Source organism: Primulina tabacum, chromosome 1 (genome assembly GCF_025594145.1).
Source record: "Primulina tabacum isolate GXHZ01 chromosome 1, ASM2559414v2, whole genome shotgun sequence".
In the NCBI taxonomy this organism is placed as follows: Eukaryota; Viridiplantae; Streptophyta; class Magnoliopsida; order Lamiales; family Gesneriaceae; genus Primulina; species Primulina tabacum.
In genome coordinates this window covers 56512316-56529209 of record NC_134550.1, presented here as the reverse complement: position 1 = coordinate 56529209, position 16894 = coordinate 56512316, and the positions used below count along the sequence as shown (strand labels likewise).

Genomic DNA, 16894 nt, shown 5'->3' with positions numbered 1-16894 from the left:
ATTTAATTCAATCAAAATAGTTTTAATTTGATTTTATTTTAAATTTAATTTAATTACATGTTACATATTTAAAAAAAAATTAATACTACTAACATCTATTTTACTATTATAAATATATGAGTTTCATTTGTAAACTTACAATTTTACCATTTTGTTTGTTTTATAATTTGTCATCTTCTTCAAATTATTTTCTACGTTAGTTCAATAAGAATATTAATAGAGTACTTAGTTAATGTATTTATTCATAAAAAATTACTATAATAATGATATAAATTAAAAAAATTGTTAATATTCCGAATATTAAGGTAATAATGGGAAGACGAATGGAAACAAGTGATGTTGAATAAAATTAAATTATCAATAATAAATATTAAAATCATATAAAACATATTTTTCTCATTTAAAATAAAGATATTTTTAGACTACTTATTTATCAACATAGATTGAGAGAAAATGTTTGTATGTAAGTGATTTCAATGCAAATATTCAAGCATTTAGTCAATTTCGATGTATGATGCTAAAAAAATATCCCTAAATAATATATATTAAATATATGACTTTCATTTGTGAGCTTACTATTTTACCATTTTTTTTGTTTTACAATTCGTCATATTCATGATGTTATTTAAGTAATTTTTTATGTTAGTTTAAAAAAGTCATTAATAATGTACTTAACTCAATCAAACTAATTATTATTTTAATTTAATTTTAATTAGTTAAATTTATACATTGCAGTCAAATTCATGAAAATTTCTATCATATTAATGATAGATAATAATGGGAAGACGAAGAGAGATAAGACGGATTGAATAAAAATAAATTATTAATAAATATTAAGGTCATATAAAGCTTTTTTCTCCCATTTAGAATAGAGACATTTTCAGACTCTTTATGTGTCAATTGAGATACGTAATTGAGAGAAATGTTTGTATGTAACTGATTTCAAACATTGTTTTTAAGTCATTTGGTCAATTTTTTTTATATGCTGCTAAATAAACATTACTAAATAATATGCTTCATTTTGATCATTTAATGTTCTTGCAATGAGATTAGTTTTTTACCCTAGCGTTAACAAGTTTTATTGTTATATGTCATTTGTGTTGATTATGTTGTATGAATGTCATATAAAATGTCAATACATATATAAGTTTGAATTGTAAACTTACTATTTTACTCTTTCATATATTTTACAATTTGTTATGTTAATGAGGTTCTTTAAGTCATTTTCTATGTTAATTTAATATGATCATTAATAGTGTACTTAATTCAATCAAAATAGTTTTAATTTGATTTACTTTTAAATTTAATTTAATTACATGTTACATAGTTTTAAAAAAAATTAATATTACTAACATCTATTTTACTATTATAAATATATGATTTTTATTTGTAAACTTACTATTTTACTATTTTGTTTGTTTATAATTTGTCAAATTCTTAAAATTATTTTCTACGTTAGTTCAATATGATTATTAACAGAGTACTTAGTTAATGTATTTATTCATAGAAAGTTACAATAATAATGTTATAAATTAAAAAAATTGTTAATATTCCGAATATTAAAGTAATAATGGGAAGACGAATAGAGACGAGTGATGTTGAATAAAATTAAATTATTAATAATAAATATTAAAATCATATAAAACATATTTTTCTCATTTAAAATAAAGATATTTTTAGACTACTTATGTATCAACATAGATTGAGAGAAAATGTTTGTATGTAAGTGATTTCAATGCAAATATTTAAGCATTTAGTCAATTTCGATATATGATGCTAAAAAAATATCCCTAAATAATATATATTAAATATATGACTTTCATTTGTGAGCTTACTATTTTACCATTTTTTTGTTTTACAATTCGTCATATTCATGATGTTATTTAAGAAATTTTTTATGTTAATTTAAAAAGATCATTAATAATGTACTTAACTCATTCAAATTAATTATTATTTTAATTAGTTAAATTTATACATTGCAGTCAAATTCATGAAAATTTCTATTATATTAATGATAGATAATAACGGGAAGACGAAGGGAGATGAGACGGATTGAATAAAAATAAATTATTAATAAATATTAAGGTTATATAAAACTTCTTTCTCCTATTTAGAATAGAGACATTTTCAGACTCTTTATGTGTCAATTGAGATACGTAATTGAGAGAAATGTTTGTATGTAACTGATTTCAAACATTGTTTTTAAGTCATTGGTCAATATTTTTTATATGCTGCTAAATAAACATTACTAAATAATATGCTTCATTTTGATCATTTAATGTTCTTGCAATGAGATTAGTTTTTTACCCTAGCGTTAACAAGTTTTATTGTTATATGTCATTTGTGTTGATTATGTTGTATGACTGTCATATAAAATGTCAATATTTCTCAAAGAATAAAATCGTTTTTCAAAAAGAAAAAATTCTCTATCCAGAAAAAAGAAATACATGAAGATATAAAATATTAATATTAAAACAATATATGCATATTATTATTAACTACACTATTAATATTAAACTAATTATAAATATTGACATTTTATATATGTATATCGTTAAAAGGTTCTTAATACATGAAATGCATATCTTAATTACGTTATTAATGTCTTTCTCAAATTTTTTAAAATGCAATAATTAATTTTGTATATCGATATAAAATATTATAAACAAAATGTAAACTCGATACAAGAAAATTTGTTTTGTTTCAATGAATAATATAATATTATGTTCTAGACACAACAAATGTGATTGAAACTATATTATCAATTCGAATAACGACTAATGAGATGACTTTCCTGAATTGTTTCAAATTAAACGAGGACACAGTTCTAATATATATCAATTTGAATAGTTTTTCAAGTATTATTTCTTCCAGTAATTGAGAAATAATTGTTAAAAATTTATTAACATTATAGCTATATATTAATAATATTTATATTAAATATATAAAAATAATATTACAAATATCACGATATTTGAAGAAATTACAACACCGTTCATTGGTTATGTTGTTGAAGGATATATATGTTATACATAATTTTACTAACAAGTGAAACATATCACGACTAAAAGAATTTTTCTTACGAGTTACAGTTCATGATTGCCATAAACTGAAAATCATTCAACAAAAAAAAAACAAATAGTCGGAAATATAAGATTACCGGATAAAAACAATGTAGAAAACTGAAAAAATATCGTGATGGGGAAGCAAACTACAAGCATGTCAGATCCCAGATGAGGATTCTAAATAACATAATAAGTGTTAAATATGATAATATACTTGTGGAATATACCAAAATGATTATACGCATATTATAAAAACTACGACAAAGAGTTGTTGAGTTGTCAAAATCAACCTAGAGGCATATTGAAAAATGTGTCATGTGGATAAGATAACTTTTTTCGATTATATACCGTCTATGGTCATGATTTTTATTTTTTGTGGTTTGGTTTGTTTCAATTGATAAATGCTACTAGCCATATTTTAATTCATTTAAATATTATCAAAATTTCATTCATATATTTTCAACAGTTTAGTTGGTTACGTGCAACGCACGTGCACTTTTCTAGTATATCATAAACAGCAAAAAGTTGAAAGTAATAATTATATAAGAAGGAAACTAAATAATTTTGGGGAGATTATAATAAAAAAATATATTTGCAATCCTTCATAATTTGGAGGCAGTGCCTGTTACTAGTCTATTAGAAATGACAATGGGACTCCTCACACTGTGATGAAAGCTTCTCCATGTAAGTGAACCTGGTCCAAACACAGCATCGGGCGTCGGTTTCACCTTCACCACCACTTTGAAACTTCGTTTCTGCAGCGCTCGAGTGAACGACAGACTCATCGGTTTCACCAGTATCTCCACCATTGGTGGAGCCTTTACTGTGGCATTATACACAGAAACAGGGTGCCCAACGTTGGTGACGCTCCTATGGAAAACGCCTATCGTTGTATCATTATCGTTCTTCAATGGAAGTTGCATGGTGGGATAATTTAGAGCATCTACCCCATTTGCTGGAATCAGTTTTGAACAATTTATCGGTCCCTGATCGACTAAAGTCTCTAACTCTGACTCCGTGAAGCCTTCGTGACACAGAAACTGAATGTATGAGATTTCATCCAAGTCGTATATTAGTCCAGGGGATCTTGCTCGGATGGGATTAAGCTGCCCTGATCCATATGCGAATTCTGCATCTTTATCTACTCTAGAACTCATTTCTGTTGCTGCAGCAGAGAGAAACAGATGTTTCAGGGTTAATTAAAGAGCCCATTTGCGATAATGTTTGTGGCTTCACGGTTTTAAAATGGCTCACAACATGCGATGTCCACATACTGGCTCTGAATGTGCTTTGGCTGATTAATATTTGGTATCAGAATTAGTGTGTGGACATACATTTGGTATCAAGGTCAGTGTATAAATCCAGTACGTTGGGACACGTTTTAAATCAAGTCGCGGTCCAAAGTGGACAAAATTACATACACGTTAGGACGTGTTTTAAAGCCGTGGGATCATTGACTAAAGCAGACAATATCATAAGTGGACATGGTTTCATGTGAATTACGCCGTGGATCAGTTAATGCGAAGAATTGATTCAAGATACACCTGTTGTCATGATGGCAGATTTAATTGCTGCTGGGGACCAGTCAGGGTGAAACGACTTCACATAGGCAGCTGCACCACCGACGTGTGGACAGGACATTGAGGTACCTGACATGAAGGTGAACTTCGAGTGTTGGGTGTCACCTTTCAATCCGGTTAGCGAATTCAATGGAGTGTATGATGCTAGGATGTCGATTCCCGGAGCAGCAATATCAGGCTGTTCCAGTTTGTTTTATTAGAAGCTAGTTAAAACAAGGCCATAAACTACCCAACTTTCATCCAGTTCATACCTTGAGAAGGTGTTGTGAGCCGGGATTTGGACCCCTGGAAGAAAATGAAGCCGTGAAAGGAGAATGGATTTCAACTACCTCCGATTTGTATATAACGGCAGATGCTGATCTGTAATCGGCATGAGTAACATCGTTTTTAACAAAATGACTTCAACATACATACAAATTGTTGCTTTCTTGGTAGATATCAGAACAAGCAAAAAAATTTATTTACTTTGTCGAATGCATATAGTCGTTGATCTGCTTCCCGATGGTCGTATTCACCATAGTTGCTGGAGCCATGTAGATTTGTGCCACGTCCTGAAACAAGTCACTTTCGATCACTGTTCCAATCCCTCCCAAACTTTTGATCACAGAGTCAGCACCCCAAACTCCTAGCTTACAATAAACGATCTTTCCTTTTACCTTTCTCGGATCCATTGTATTTTCGAGACAGTACCTTGACAGTTCTTTAGTTTCGGAATTCTTAGACAAATCGACCCCACTTGCAAGAGGATACGAATTTTTTGTAGGCTCAAACGTGTTTACCCCGATTCCCTGCAGACATAATACAGGATCAGATTTATGTTTTGAGAATGGTTTCTGAGCTGTTTCAAATATATTTATGATGCATATCTTACTGATACAGTCAGGCCATTTCCTAGCACTACTTTGCTCCTCAACAGTCGACCGATCCCACTAGCAGCCACTGTTAGGATCCAAGGAGCATGATTTGCAACACTGGCAAACATCGGTCCATCATTTCCAGCCGAAGCCACAGTAAGAATTCCTTTCCTCATGGCATGAAACGCGCCAACTGCTATAGAATCCAGTGTGTAACGTTTTGATAGCCCTCCTATCGAGATGGAAATAATGTCTACTCCATCACTAATAGCAGCGTCAAATGCTGCCAGAATGTCCATATCTGCACATCCCGAATTCGCCCAACAAACTTTGTAAATAGCCACTCGAGCAGAAGGCACCCCCCCACGCGCGGTGCCTTTTCCTAGCCCAAAAACGCTAGCATTTGGAACGAGACGTCCTGCCAGAGTTGATGACGTATGTGTGCCGTGGCCATCTACATCTACAGGTGACAATATATCTTTGGGATCGTGTTTTTTATCTAGCTTGAAATACTTCGCTCCAATAAGTTTGCTTCAAGGGCCGCGCATAATAAATATGACAATATAAAAAAATCACATGTTATAATCAAAGTTAATCTAAATATACGACAAATCGAAATGAATAATGGGCATGAAGTTACTTGTTACATCCTGAAAAATTTGCAAAGTGTTTACAACTTCCTTTCCATTTTGCTGGTGGAGGGCCAAGACCATCATCCTTAAAGCTCTCAGATTGCGGGGTGATTCCTGGTGCAGAAGTGAGATAATGTTTTGTTCAATCTCTTATTTCAGCAGCCTGTGCTACTTTAAAATCGCAACATGATGACACATAAAAAGTAAAATTGTTGAAGTGACACTAAATTTACCTGTATCTAGTAGGCCTACTATGACATCGCTCTCAACTTCTAAGTTCCTTTTCGAATCTGGGGCTAGTCCTAGCAATTCCCATGATTTGGTGGTGTGTAGTTTCCGGTATTGGTTTGGAGTTACCGAAACTACTTCATCCATACCTGAGAAATATCCCGTAGTCAGTTCAACACAGGTGTGCCAAAAAATACTTACTAGAGATGTGGCCATGTATACTATATGTCACGTACCGGACAACTTCCTGGCTTCATCTTCAGAAAGTTTAGCTGCAAATGCATTTAAAGTTCTAGTGTAACTATACACCAGAGACTCCGAAGCATCTTGTTCACTGTGTCAGCAAAACATACTTTTTACCAGACATCGATGATGTTATCACTAAGACAAGAAGAACACTCGGTAAGATTATCAAAAAACTCGTCTCCCAAATCATGAGATATAATAGAAGTTTCTTGCTCATCCAAGTACATGAAAGCCCCCTAAACATGGAGATTGTTAGCAGGAAAACCCACCTTTCCTTTATGGACGAGAGGACATTAAGATGTGTCTCAAGAATCGATCTTCCAGTCGTCACTGGATGATGGTCTTTCAAGAAAACGATGTAGAAGTCCTGCAAAAACTAGAACACGATGATGTAATATGGCGAATCCCACGAAACGTATAAAATAACACTAAAGCCATCCAAGAAAATGAACTTGACTGCATAAATCTACAATAAGTGGCTACCTTCTGCACATTCCCATATGCTGGTAAAAGACATGTAAAGGTAAAGATCAGAAGTAAAAGAAAATGCATTGATAGTCTTTGATCAATTCAAATTCTCCCTGGAAATTATCATTGAAGAGCGAACAAACTGGCATTTAAATAATATGGTTTGAAGGGATTAGAGAGGAACTAGAAGCAACAAATTTTTCCATGAAAGTAATTGAAAAATATAGTATGAGACTTTAGCTTAACTCTTGGTCATTTATTGAAAGAGATTGGGTTAAACCTTAGAAGAAAGATGATTGAAGCTATTACGTCGGGAAATTAGTATCGAAGCTCTTAATTCCTGCACAATCTTGATTGTTCATTTTCATTATTTCATAAACGATTGTGAAATACGTAATAAATTTTATGTCAAAATATCGTAAATATCATAAAGTCACAACACACATATCTAGCAGATATTTGGTACATGATGCATGCACGAAAATTAAATTTCAATACAAATTTGTATTAGTGGATGTTTGAATGAAATTATAATGATGTTAAGGGTAATTATTTTATTCAAATGTAACTCGTCAGTTTCAATTGTTCTGTTTTGTTTATTTTTTGAAATAGTATCATGAATTCATGAGGAAATAGTATTTTGGGGAAGAAAATTTGCTATGAGAAAGTATTATGGCCAAAATATTTATAATATAAAATAGGAGTACGAAAATTTTGTTTTCTTTTAAGAATAACGGTAGGTACTATGGGGAAAGGTAATTGACAAAAATTTGTGTGAGACGTTCACATGGGTCGTATTTTGTGAAACAGATCTCTTATTTGGGTCATCCATGAAAAATATTATTTTTTATGCTAAGAGCATTACTTTTTATTGTGAATATCGGTAGGATTGATCCGTCTTACAGATAAAATTAATGAGATCGTCTCACAAAAAACCTACTCAAGGTTATTTTGGGACCAAAAATTATTGGTATAGTCCTAATATATATATTTGTAGGTGAAGATAAAATATCATATGTATCATATTTACAAACCCTATGGGATTATGAGCATTAATTATATAGAATGATAAAGTGAAAATAAATAGGTAATTGCGGCATCAATAAATCAATAGTAGGCATCTTGTGAGGCGATCTTCGTGAAACATGTCAACCATGTCCATATTTACAAAAATACAAAATATTTTTATGCACCAAATAGCAGACATGTCTCACAAAATTAACTTGCGAATAGCCAATATTAATCACAAACTACATGTTACCAATATCACTCCAAAAAAAAAAAAATTAAAGCTTACAAATCCAACATCAAACACGTGGATTGAAAAAAAAAAAGAAAAAAGAAAAGAACTATTTAATCCAAGAAACGCTTACTTGGATTATATTATTAAATTTAGAGTAATATGAAGACAACATAATCTTTAAAATTTCAGAAAGAAACATCCAAAGTTATATTGGCAAAAACTTGTGTGAGACGATCACACGGGTCGTATTACTTTTTATTGTGAATATTGGTAGGGTTGACTCGTCTCACAGATAAAGATTCATGAGATCGTCTCACAAGAGACCTACTCATCAATCATGTTAATCGTGTGAAAAAGAGCACCATCTCAGATGCACGTACGTAAGTGATCAAAGGATTCAGTTAATCTCTTCATGTTTCTTTGGTAAAAAACAAAGGGCAATAATTATATGTCAAATGTATTATTTATTTTGCAGTAACTTTCAAGCAATAACAATCTAGTGCTTCAAACTCAAACCATTGTCAAGATAAAATTTTGGTAAACTGGGATAACAATATTTTCTAAGATAACAATGGATATCACATAACTTAGGTTGGAAAGGAAAAATCGTATTTTTGGTCATGTACTTGCATGTTTTCCATTTTTAATACGTTCAATCTATAGCTTTAGTACATTAATTTATATTTTTTCGATTTTAGTCTTTCTTATACGAGTGATAATGTGTAATTGAAAACTGTTGACGTGACGATGGGCATTGCTGATGTGCCTCAATAACATATCAAGAATCCAATGATAAAGACTAAAATTTAAAAAAATATTATTAGACGGTAAATTGACTGATAACATGACCAAAAAAGTGCAATTTATAGTATCAAAAATTTAAGTTTTTCTTTACGTAGTAGAAGAGAACAAATAAGGATCTTTGGGTGGAGAATTTAGCAAGGACGAGTGGAACAAGTAATCGGTTTCTTTTATAAAACTCAAACATACTTTTATTATGTGTAATTATATTTCTTGTAATTTTCTCCTCTGAAACAAATGAACTCGACTTCATGTATTTTAAGACGATACCTTGATACAGCTTTTGGTTCAATTGGATAAGAAAAAATTACTTTATTTGTGAGTGCTAGCTTGAATAGCTAGGGCAAGCCGATCGTGATCGATTAATGAAACAAATGCAATTGTATCATCTATCTAAATTTTCAAATACTTGTTCATGCTACAAATTAACTTGGTACACTATGAAAATATCCCCGTGGTTTAAATTAAACCCGTTTTTTGGGGGAAAAATTCAAAGTGCGGGTTTCAAATATATATAGGAGCTCAATGATCGATATGCAAACCAAAGCGTCGCTTGTTCGGAAACTAGCTCAACTTGAAAGTGAACGATAACTTGCTAAACCAGACCTGTTCGTCGACTATTTCTTGCTACCATAAAAGTAGTAATACCCTACTTTTTGCCTCGTGGGGAGTCACTCAAATAAAGTTAGCTTGGTACAAAGTCATTCAAAAAATGACGATTAATATTAGGTTTTAAGTAAATACGTGAGATCGTAACATAAGATATCTTAATCTTTCACAAAATTGTGGTAATTAAATTTATTTCAAGCCAGTTAGGCCATCTCCAACGCTGCGTGCAAGCATTAACATCTCCAACGAGGTCTGCGCTATTTATCCAAAATAGCGCAGCCCCTTCCTCCTGCGCCGCGCCAAATTTGGCGCAGGAGGAGGCGCAGGGGTCTTTCTATTTTTTTATTTATATTTATTATAAATATTTATGTTTAAAATTATAAATATTATTTGAATAATAGTATATTATTGATTTTATTATTTGAATAATTACATGTTTAATCATAAAAATTATAAAATAATAATAGTTCATTTTTTAAAAATATTTATTTATTTACTTTAATTATAATATTTAAAAACTAATTTTTTTATGATTTTTAATTAATATAATTGAATACAAATACAAAATTAAAAATATATTAAATAAAATATAATAATTAATATATGTAAAATAAAAGGAATATTTCGAGAATATTCTTTTTGGTGTAAGATTTGAAGTAAATGGGTTGGAGATGAATGTTGTATTTGGTGCAGAAATCGCACTATTTTAGTGTGAAATTTGCACCAAAATAGATTTTATGGTTGGAGATGGCCTTAGTTTACATTCATTTGAATAGTGATAAGAGAAATAATTAATAACAAATTTAAGATCTTTTAGGACAAATTAATTATATGAAATTGTAAATCATTATTCAAACCCCAAAATCTATGGTTCACGAGATTATTATAAGTCCGTTGATGATATAATATATTCACACAACAAACATATTGCTGCTTGATCACAATTACAAACAACAAAGCCGTCGGATATCTTCCCGGAGCACGAGTCATTTAACCAGTCAAATGGGATTCATAATCACAAACATTTTAATACTAATTAATAACAATACCAGATTTATCAAAGCGTCCACCCATGGATAATATTATTGTGACCATCATCCATGTTTCTTCGAACAGTTGCCGCTTCTCCAAGATTATAGTGTTGATACCTATAAAAAAAATTTCAGACGTCATACATCATCGTTTCGCCTAGTATACAACAGATATAAAATTAGGGTTAAGTTTATTCACGTGCGCGCGAGCGCACACATATATATATACTCATTTATTTAATATATATACCCTATTTGGAGGAAAGGCTCCTGTTCCATATCCATAGGATTGGATGCTGGAATTTGCACAAAAAAGTTGCTGGTTCCGGCCGATGCGTCGGTGTTCCATGGGAAGGGGAGTGTTCTGAGACCTTGTCCGTCGTCAACCTCTAGCTGCAAATTGCAATATTAATGGTACATAGGTAAGTAACTATTTTGATCGAAAGAACTTGAGAAATAAAGGTGTGAACTTTTGAAACAAATTACTTCCCAATCAAAGAGAAAAGAATTATATGTTATTTATTTAAAAATGAAATATACATATATAATAAAATACTTCTGTAGTTAAATTTTTTGTTTTAATTTTTCCACACACATACGTAGAAAACCGACTTAGCCAATATGTGTCTATTCATTGTTAAATGTGGATATAAACGTGATTAAATTTACTTTTAACCAGTCAAATTTCATATAGTACCGATGACATTTCCTGTGAAACCTTCATCTTGAGCTGCTTGTTCATGTCTCCTAGTTGGCGTTCCTGCAAATATTAGTAAAGCTTATCGTTTACATAGGCTTGTGGTAGGTGATGTTGGGAATTTAGCTAACAAACCACAGATTATATAATCAAATTACTGGATCGACGTACGAAAAATGTTCCAATTTTATACTTTTTCAGAAGCCACAGATGATGTTGTCTCAAGAATCCCGGCTAGAATTATAATTTGAATGACGAAATCGAATAACTATTTAAGAATTTTCCAAGGATATATCACCTTTCTGCGAAGCTCTTCCATTTGTTCCAGCATGATCTGTGTCTGCAAATGTTTTATGAAAGGAGAAGAAGAGCAAGAGTCAACGTCAAAACATGTCATCATGCCTAGAAACTCCACGAGATCCAATTTCTCATGGTTAGAAAAATCATGCCGAATCATAATTATCGATTATATATATAGAGAGAGAGAGAGAGAGGTTTGATCAATACCTTTCTCTGCCTGGCTTGAGCAAGAGCTCCTTCTAGTTGCTTTTCAAGATTCTGCAACTCTTTCACACTCAATGGCCCGAGATCTTCCCCAAGCAGATGCCTTCATTTTTTAGTTCAAATGTTACCAAACCCACACACACACCCCCAATGTATATATTCAGTTCATATTATCAATTAGTTAAGTACTTGGTTGGTTTTGCTTAATGTTCGTCAATGAATATCTCCACAAACTTTTATTTTATAGAGGTTAAAAAAAAATTAGGAAAGGTGGGTCGAAAAACTTATTAAATACCATAGACTTTGGTATCTAATAAGTCGCCGCACCATTGAATGGACGGGAGTTTGGTACACCCCTACCTGATTATCTAAATAATACAAGAAACATCAGTACGTAGGAGACTAGACCAAAACCGAAAACTATTACAACAAATTAGAAGATTTCGGAACGAAATGGGGACACAACTTAACAAAATCTACATAGCTAATTTTTTTTAATACATATTTTATTTAATTAACTATGCCTGAAAATACTCTGTCAATGTCGAGATTATCGTTTTAAGCACAATAAAAGCACAAATATTATTATCTTCTTCATCACTTTACTGCACACCAAAAGCTTCAAGAATTTTCATACAGAGATTATGGTAAATTGAAAATATTAAAAATAAATTATGCATTTAATTATATATTGCATTTAAAATATTATTTTCAAATTTAAGAAATTCTAATTTCAGTTACTTTCATGCATATATTACATATAAAAGCATACTTAATCTTTAGTTTAGGTATATATTTTACCTTATTAGTTTATTGATTATATCATGATATTTACGTAAAACTTTCAAATCTTATTGTTATTTGTTCTTCTCTCGTTCAATATTGTTAAAAGAATCGAACTCATGAATTATTTTATTTCGCACTTGCAAGATCGCAATAAATTATGCTTTGAAAGGGAAATTTAGTAGATACAGAATCGTAGCTGCGAACCTTTGAGTCCGTTGAAGCGATTCGTACTTGGCCTTTAATTTTGAGACCTCTTGATACCAGTTCTGTATTGACACCCCGAAATCAATTAAATAAAATGTTTGAAATTCGAAATTATTTAAATCATTTAAAATATTTATCAACCTCAGATGTTTTCTACAATAAAGAAATAAATATATCATTGAAATTAATTTAGTAAATGAAAGTGCAAATTAAACCAAACCTGTATTTGAGTTGGTTCGTTACTATTTTCATGGGGATTGAAGCAGCATCGCTGGTAGCGTTCAAGGGTACTCATGATACTGCAAAAAATAAATCCAAAAAAATAATAATAATTTATTTCATAATTCACAAATTATTAAATAGGACAACATTAGGACTAAATCACTGGCACACTATAAATTAAACTAATATAGAAGAAATGTTGACAAACATGGAAGACAGAAAATAAAAGCATAAGGTATATATATATATATCTGAGATGAAAAATTTTTAAAAAAAATTATAAAATGAATCATTTTAATAATATTTAGTATTCATGTGTGTGTGTATGTGTGTGTGTGTGTGTGTCTTTTCCAAAATGTTAAAATAGTATATATTTTTTTTCCTGAAATGTGGTAACATCGAACACAGACAGACTAAGTTACCTGAATTCATATGAGGAACAAGAAGTTCTGAGAAAATAAGTATAATGGATAACAGGAGTGGGTAAACGCCCTTCAGATAAAAAAGAGCAAGAAATATAATAAAGAGGGGTGAAATAAAAATCAAACTTTCAAAAAAAAAAAGGTAAAATCAAATTCTTCTTGATAGAAAAAAAGATGTGAACTCCAAAAAGTAAATAAAAAATTTGATAGCAGGAAAAAAATTTGAAAGGGATAAAAAATTTTCCTTATATAAATTAACCTAAAAATCTGGAAATAAAATCACATAGCAAGAGAAGAAAGAAACATACATAACTTGGATTCACAGTGGAAACTCGTATAAAAATTAGAGTTTCTTGCTTGAAATCCAAAATATTTACATTTCTGTTCTGATATATGGGAAAAAATGTCAACAGAAATGGAAAAAATATCATGGCTTCACAAAGTAAACACATTTCAGCCTTCTATTGAAATTTCCAAATCCCCTTTTCACATGTAATCTCTTCCAAAAACATATACAAATTTCCCGGGTGAATCATCAAAATACGCATTTGTGAATAATTTATTCGGGTACAAGGTATGAGCTAGCTTGATTTAAGGGCAAAAGCTGGTGACGAGATCAACCCCAGAAAATCTGAGGATGTTAAAAAAAGAAGGAAAATTGAAGCTTTTTCTCTAAAGGGTCTGACCAGTGCTTCATTTTTTGGGTAACTCCCAACTAAATGTTAAGAACTGAGAAGAAAGAAAAAAGAATGAGGAAGGAGAGAGAGTGTGAGAAACCCTAGATCTTGCACAGAGGTCCAAAGTGAAGTCTCCTCAGTAAAACTAAACAACCACCTTGCAATCACAACGAATCTCATCAGTGTGATCTCTTAATCCATGGGATTCTCAGAAAACCCATGAAACGTGTCGATCTCTCATTGGAAGATTTACAAGGAAAAAGCATCAATCTTGAAACCATAAAAGAAAAAAAAAACATGTAGAGAAAAAAAAAATTTGATCCCAAAAATCAAATGAGTGGATGAAGACAACAGAAGTGGTACAACGCAAACTAAAGAAATAAATCAGAACCCAGAAAAATGGCTGCAAAAAGCTTAACAAAAGTTCCCCAGTTTGATATGATCTGGAATTCTTGTTATCTCTGCGTTTTGTGAAGTTTTTTGTGACAAAATTTACAAACTTTTGTGGTTTCTAGGTATTTTATAGAAAGCCCTTTTGACCAAACAAACAAAACATACCAGAAAACCAAAGTTTAACACAATCATCACATATGAAATTAACATGAATGGATATCTATGTACACGTACATAGCATAATAGCCTTATGTGAGTTATATCTGTGTTTATACATTTTTGTATATATGTATGTATACCTATTGCTACCAAATTCATAGAGCTTTCCCCTGCTGGAGAAGATGATTAGGGCAACTTCAGCATCACAAAGTACAGAGAGCTCATATGCTTTCTTCAACAACCCATTTCTCCGCTTAGAAAACGTCACCTGTCTGTTAATTTTGTTCTCGATTCTCTTCAACTCCACTCTCCCTCTTCCCATTTTCACAGTTTCTTACTTTCTTCACACAGTGTCACGAGAAAAAAAAATCGTGTAAATTGCTTGTGATGAGTAAATGTATATATTAGCAGAAGGAATATGAGGGAAAATGGAGGTGGGATATATATTGGACCTAGGTATTGTATGTGTGTGTAATAAAGTAAAGCGTACTGAAATTCCTTCCCTTTATAAATGTGGAACCCCTAGTTCCTGTATTTTACTCTTGCAAGAAAATGGTAATCAAATAATTCTTTCTTTATCTTCACACCTTATTTTATTTATTACATTTAGCAACAAATTGCTTGGATATTATGGAAGATGAAAACTTTACTTCTGTTCTTTATCTGACCAGGATAAAGACTCGGTCTTTCTCGTGTGACAGTGTTTTATTGGGTAAAGACTGAAGTTCACGCGCTCCCTTTCCTTGTAACTCCTGAACAATACAGTACACTTCTTGGCTACTGGTCATTGAAGGAATATAATTAGAGCAGAACTTGGCATTTATACGAAACGAGAAAAGGTAAATGGTGGTTTGAAAATTTAAAGTGAGTTGGCCTGGCCATGTGAAAATGGGCACAAATTAAGGATGATTTCATGTATTTGCATATGAAACAAGAATGTATGATGATATTCAACTTGGCAAGTACTTGGCCATTTTAGTAAAGCAGGAGCCTAGTTTTATTTCTTTTCAAATATATACACAGCTAATTGCATCTACACTTCCTATGAAAAATAAAAAAGCAAAAAACACCTTATATAAAATTAACAGCATGTTAGATTTCGTGTGTGTGTGTGTGTGTGTGTATATATATATATATATATATATAGAGAGAGAGAGAGAGAGAGTTTTAGATATATATATTTCACGAGCTTAATTTTTATCATTAGTTATGTATTAGGTTTGTAATTGTGTTTCTCTTCAAGTGTGAGTTTAGATATTTCATTCGTGTTTATTTCATTTAACTTTAGTTCTACAAATAATTAGAATTATAAATTATTAAATTATACATCATTCGAATCAAACAGTGCTTTAAGAGCGGATTAAACTCAACTCGACCAGGTGAGTTGGTTTTGCTAGTTTCTATTTTTTTTTTTAAAAAAAAATTGTACATACATTTATTCGTACAAGTTCGATCCAAATATTCAATCAATATATAAATTAATTTCTCTCTGTCATAATAAATTTGAATAGAAAGGAATGTTAGGTAGGAACACAACTAAGATCAAAACTATAACTCACCTAGGATATGCAGGAAGGCTGGTCAAAAAAATTAGCTGTCAATGTTCCATAAATATACATATATATCTCATTTTATATGGAATATAAGTATGAATTAAAAAAAAAATCATGTTGGAATATCTATGTCGAAAAATAATTAACAATATATGTATAAATATTTGAAAATATTATAATTGAAAATTTTCATTTTTGGTCATGTTGATTTGTCTCTAATTTGTTATTTTACAAAAACTCTTGTACGACCGTATCACATGTCAATTTTGTAAGACAAATTTTTGACTCAATCCAATTCATGAAACATCACATTTATGTCAAAAGTATTATTTTTCATGATAATTATGGATCGATCAACCCATCTCACGAATAAAATCCGTAAGACCGTCTCACAAGAGACGTCAAATTCCAGCCTTAATTAGTTAGTTATTTTTTTTTATTTGAGAAATTTAGTAATGTTTTATGACATGTTGCTAATATGTGTACAACATATTTGTACTCCTGATTAAAAAGGATAAAG

General features: G+C 30.9%; 2 protein-coding genes across 4 annotated transcripts; both read right to left on the bottom strand.

The window, feature by feature from the left end:
• Window positions 1-3606: 3606 nt before the first annotated feature.
• Window positions 3607-7187, bottom strand: LOC142520178 (subtilisin-like protease SBT4.14). Of its 2 annotated transcripts, none has more exons than XM_075623186.1 (10): window positions 7089-7187; window positions 6875-6972; window positions 6596-6693; window positions 6365-6508; window positions 6140-6245; window positions 5517-6030; window positions 5111-5433; window positions 4897-5005; window positions 4610-4823; window positions 3607-4230 (listed from the first exon to the last, which is right to left on the bottom strand). In XM_075623186.1, exons 1-10 carry the CDS (start codon window positions 7155-7157, stop codon window positions 3668-3670), a joined length of 2238 nt encoding a protein of 745 aa, XP_075479301.1. In that variant the 5' UTR covers window positions 7158-7187; the 3' UTR covers window positions 3607-3667. The 2 variants fall into 2 exon arrangements, with proteins under 2 accessions (XP_075479301.1, XP_075479296.1); XM_075623181.1 differs by having other exon boundaries at window positions 6875-6981; window positions 7089-7174.
• A 3421-nt stretch (window positions 7188-10608) lies between these two features.
• LOC142520174 (agamous-like MADS-box protein MADS3) lies at window positions 10609-15260 on the bottom strand. Of its 2 annotated transcripts, XM_075623174.1 has the most exons (8): window positions 14962-15260; window positions 13169-13247; window positions 12949-13010; window positions 11962-12061; window positions 11753-11794; window positions 11455-11517; window positions 11008-11150; window positions 10609-10874 (listed from the first exon to the last, which is right to left on the bottom strand). In XM_075623174.1, the coding sequence occupies exons 1-8, from the start codon at window positions 15141-15143 to the stop codon at window positions 10784-10786; spliced, it is 762 nt and encodes a 253-aa protein (XP_075479289.1). In that variant the 5' UTR covers window positions 15144-15260; the 3' UTR covers window positions 10609-10783. The 2 variants fall into 2 exon arrangements, with proteins under 2 accessions (XP_075479289.1, XP_075479292.1); XM_075623177.1 differs by lacking the exon at window positions 11455-11517.
• Window positions 15261-16894: the final 1634 nt, after the last annotated feature.

Coding starts and splice junctions, on each gene's coding strand:
- LOC142520178 (XM_075623181.1), bottom strand. CDS start 7,157: ATGCATTTTCTTTTACTTCTGATCTTTACCTTTACATGTCTTTTACCA. Junction 6,982..7,088: donor CATATGGGAATGTGCAGAAG/GTAGCCACTTAT, acceptor ATCGTGTTCTAG/TTTTTGCAGGACTTCTACAT. Junction 5,434..5,516: donor GAAATGGCCTGACTGTATCA/GTAAGATATGCA, acceptor TTATGTCTGCAG/GGAATCGGGGTAAACACGTT.
- LOC142520174 (XM_075623174.1), bottom strand. CDS start 15,143: ATGGGAAGAGGGAGAGTGGAGTTGAAGAGAATCGAGAACAAAATTAAC. Junction 12,062..12,948: donor TCGCTTCAACGGACTCAAAG/GTTCGCAGCTAC, acceptor TAAAAAATGAAG/GCATCTGCTTGGGGAAGATC. Junction 11,151..11,454: donor TTTCACAGGAAATGTCATCG/GTACTATATGAA, acceptor TGCAATTTGCAG/CTAGAGGTTGACGACGGACA.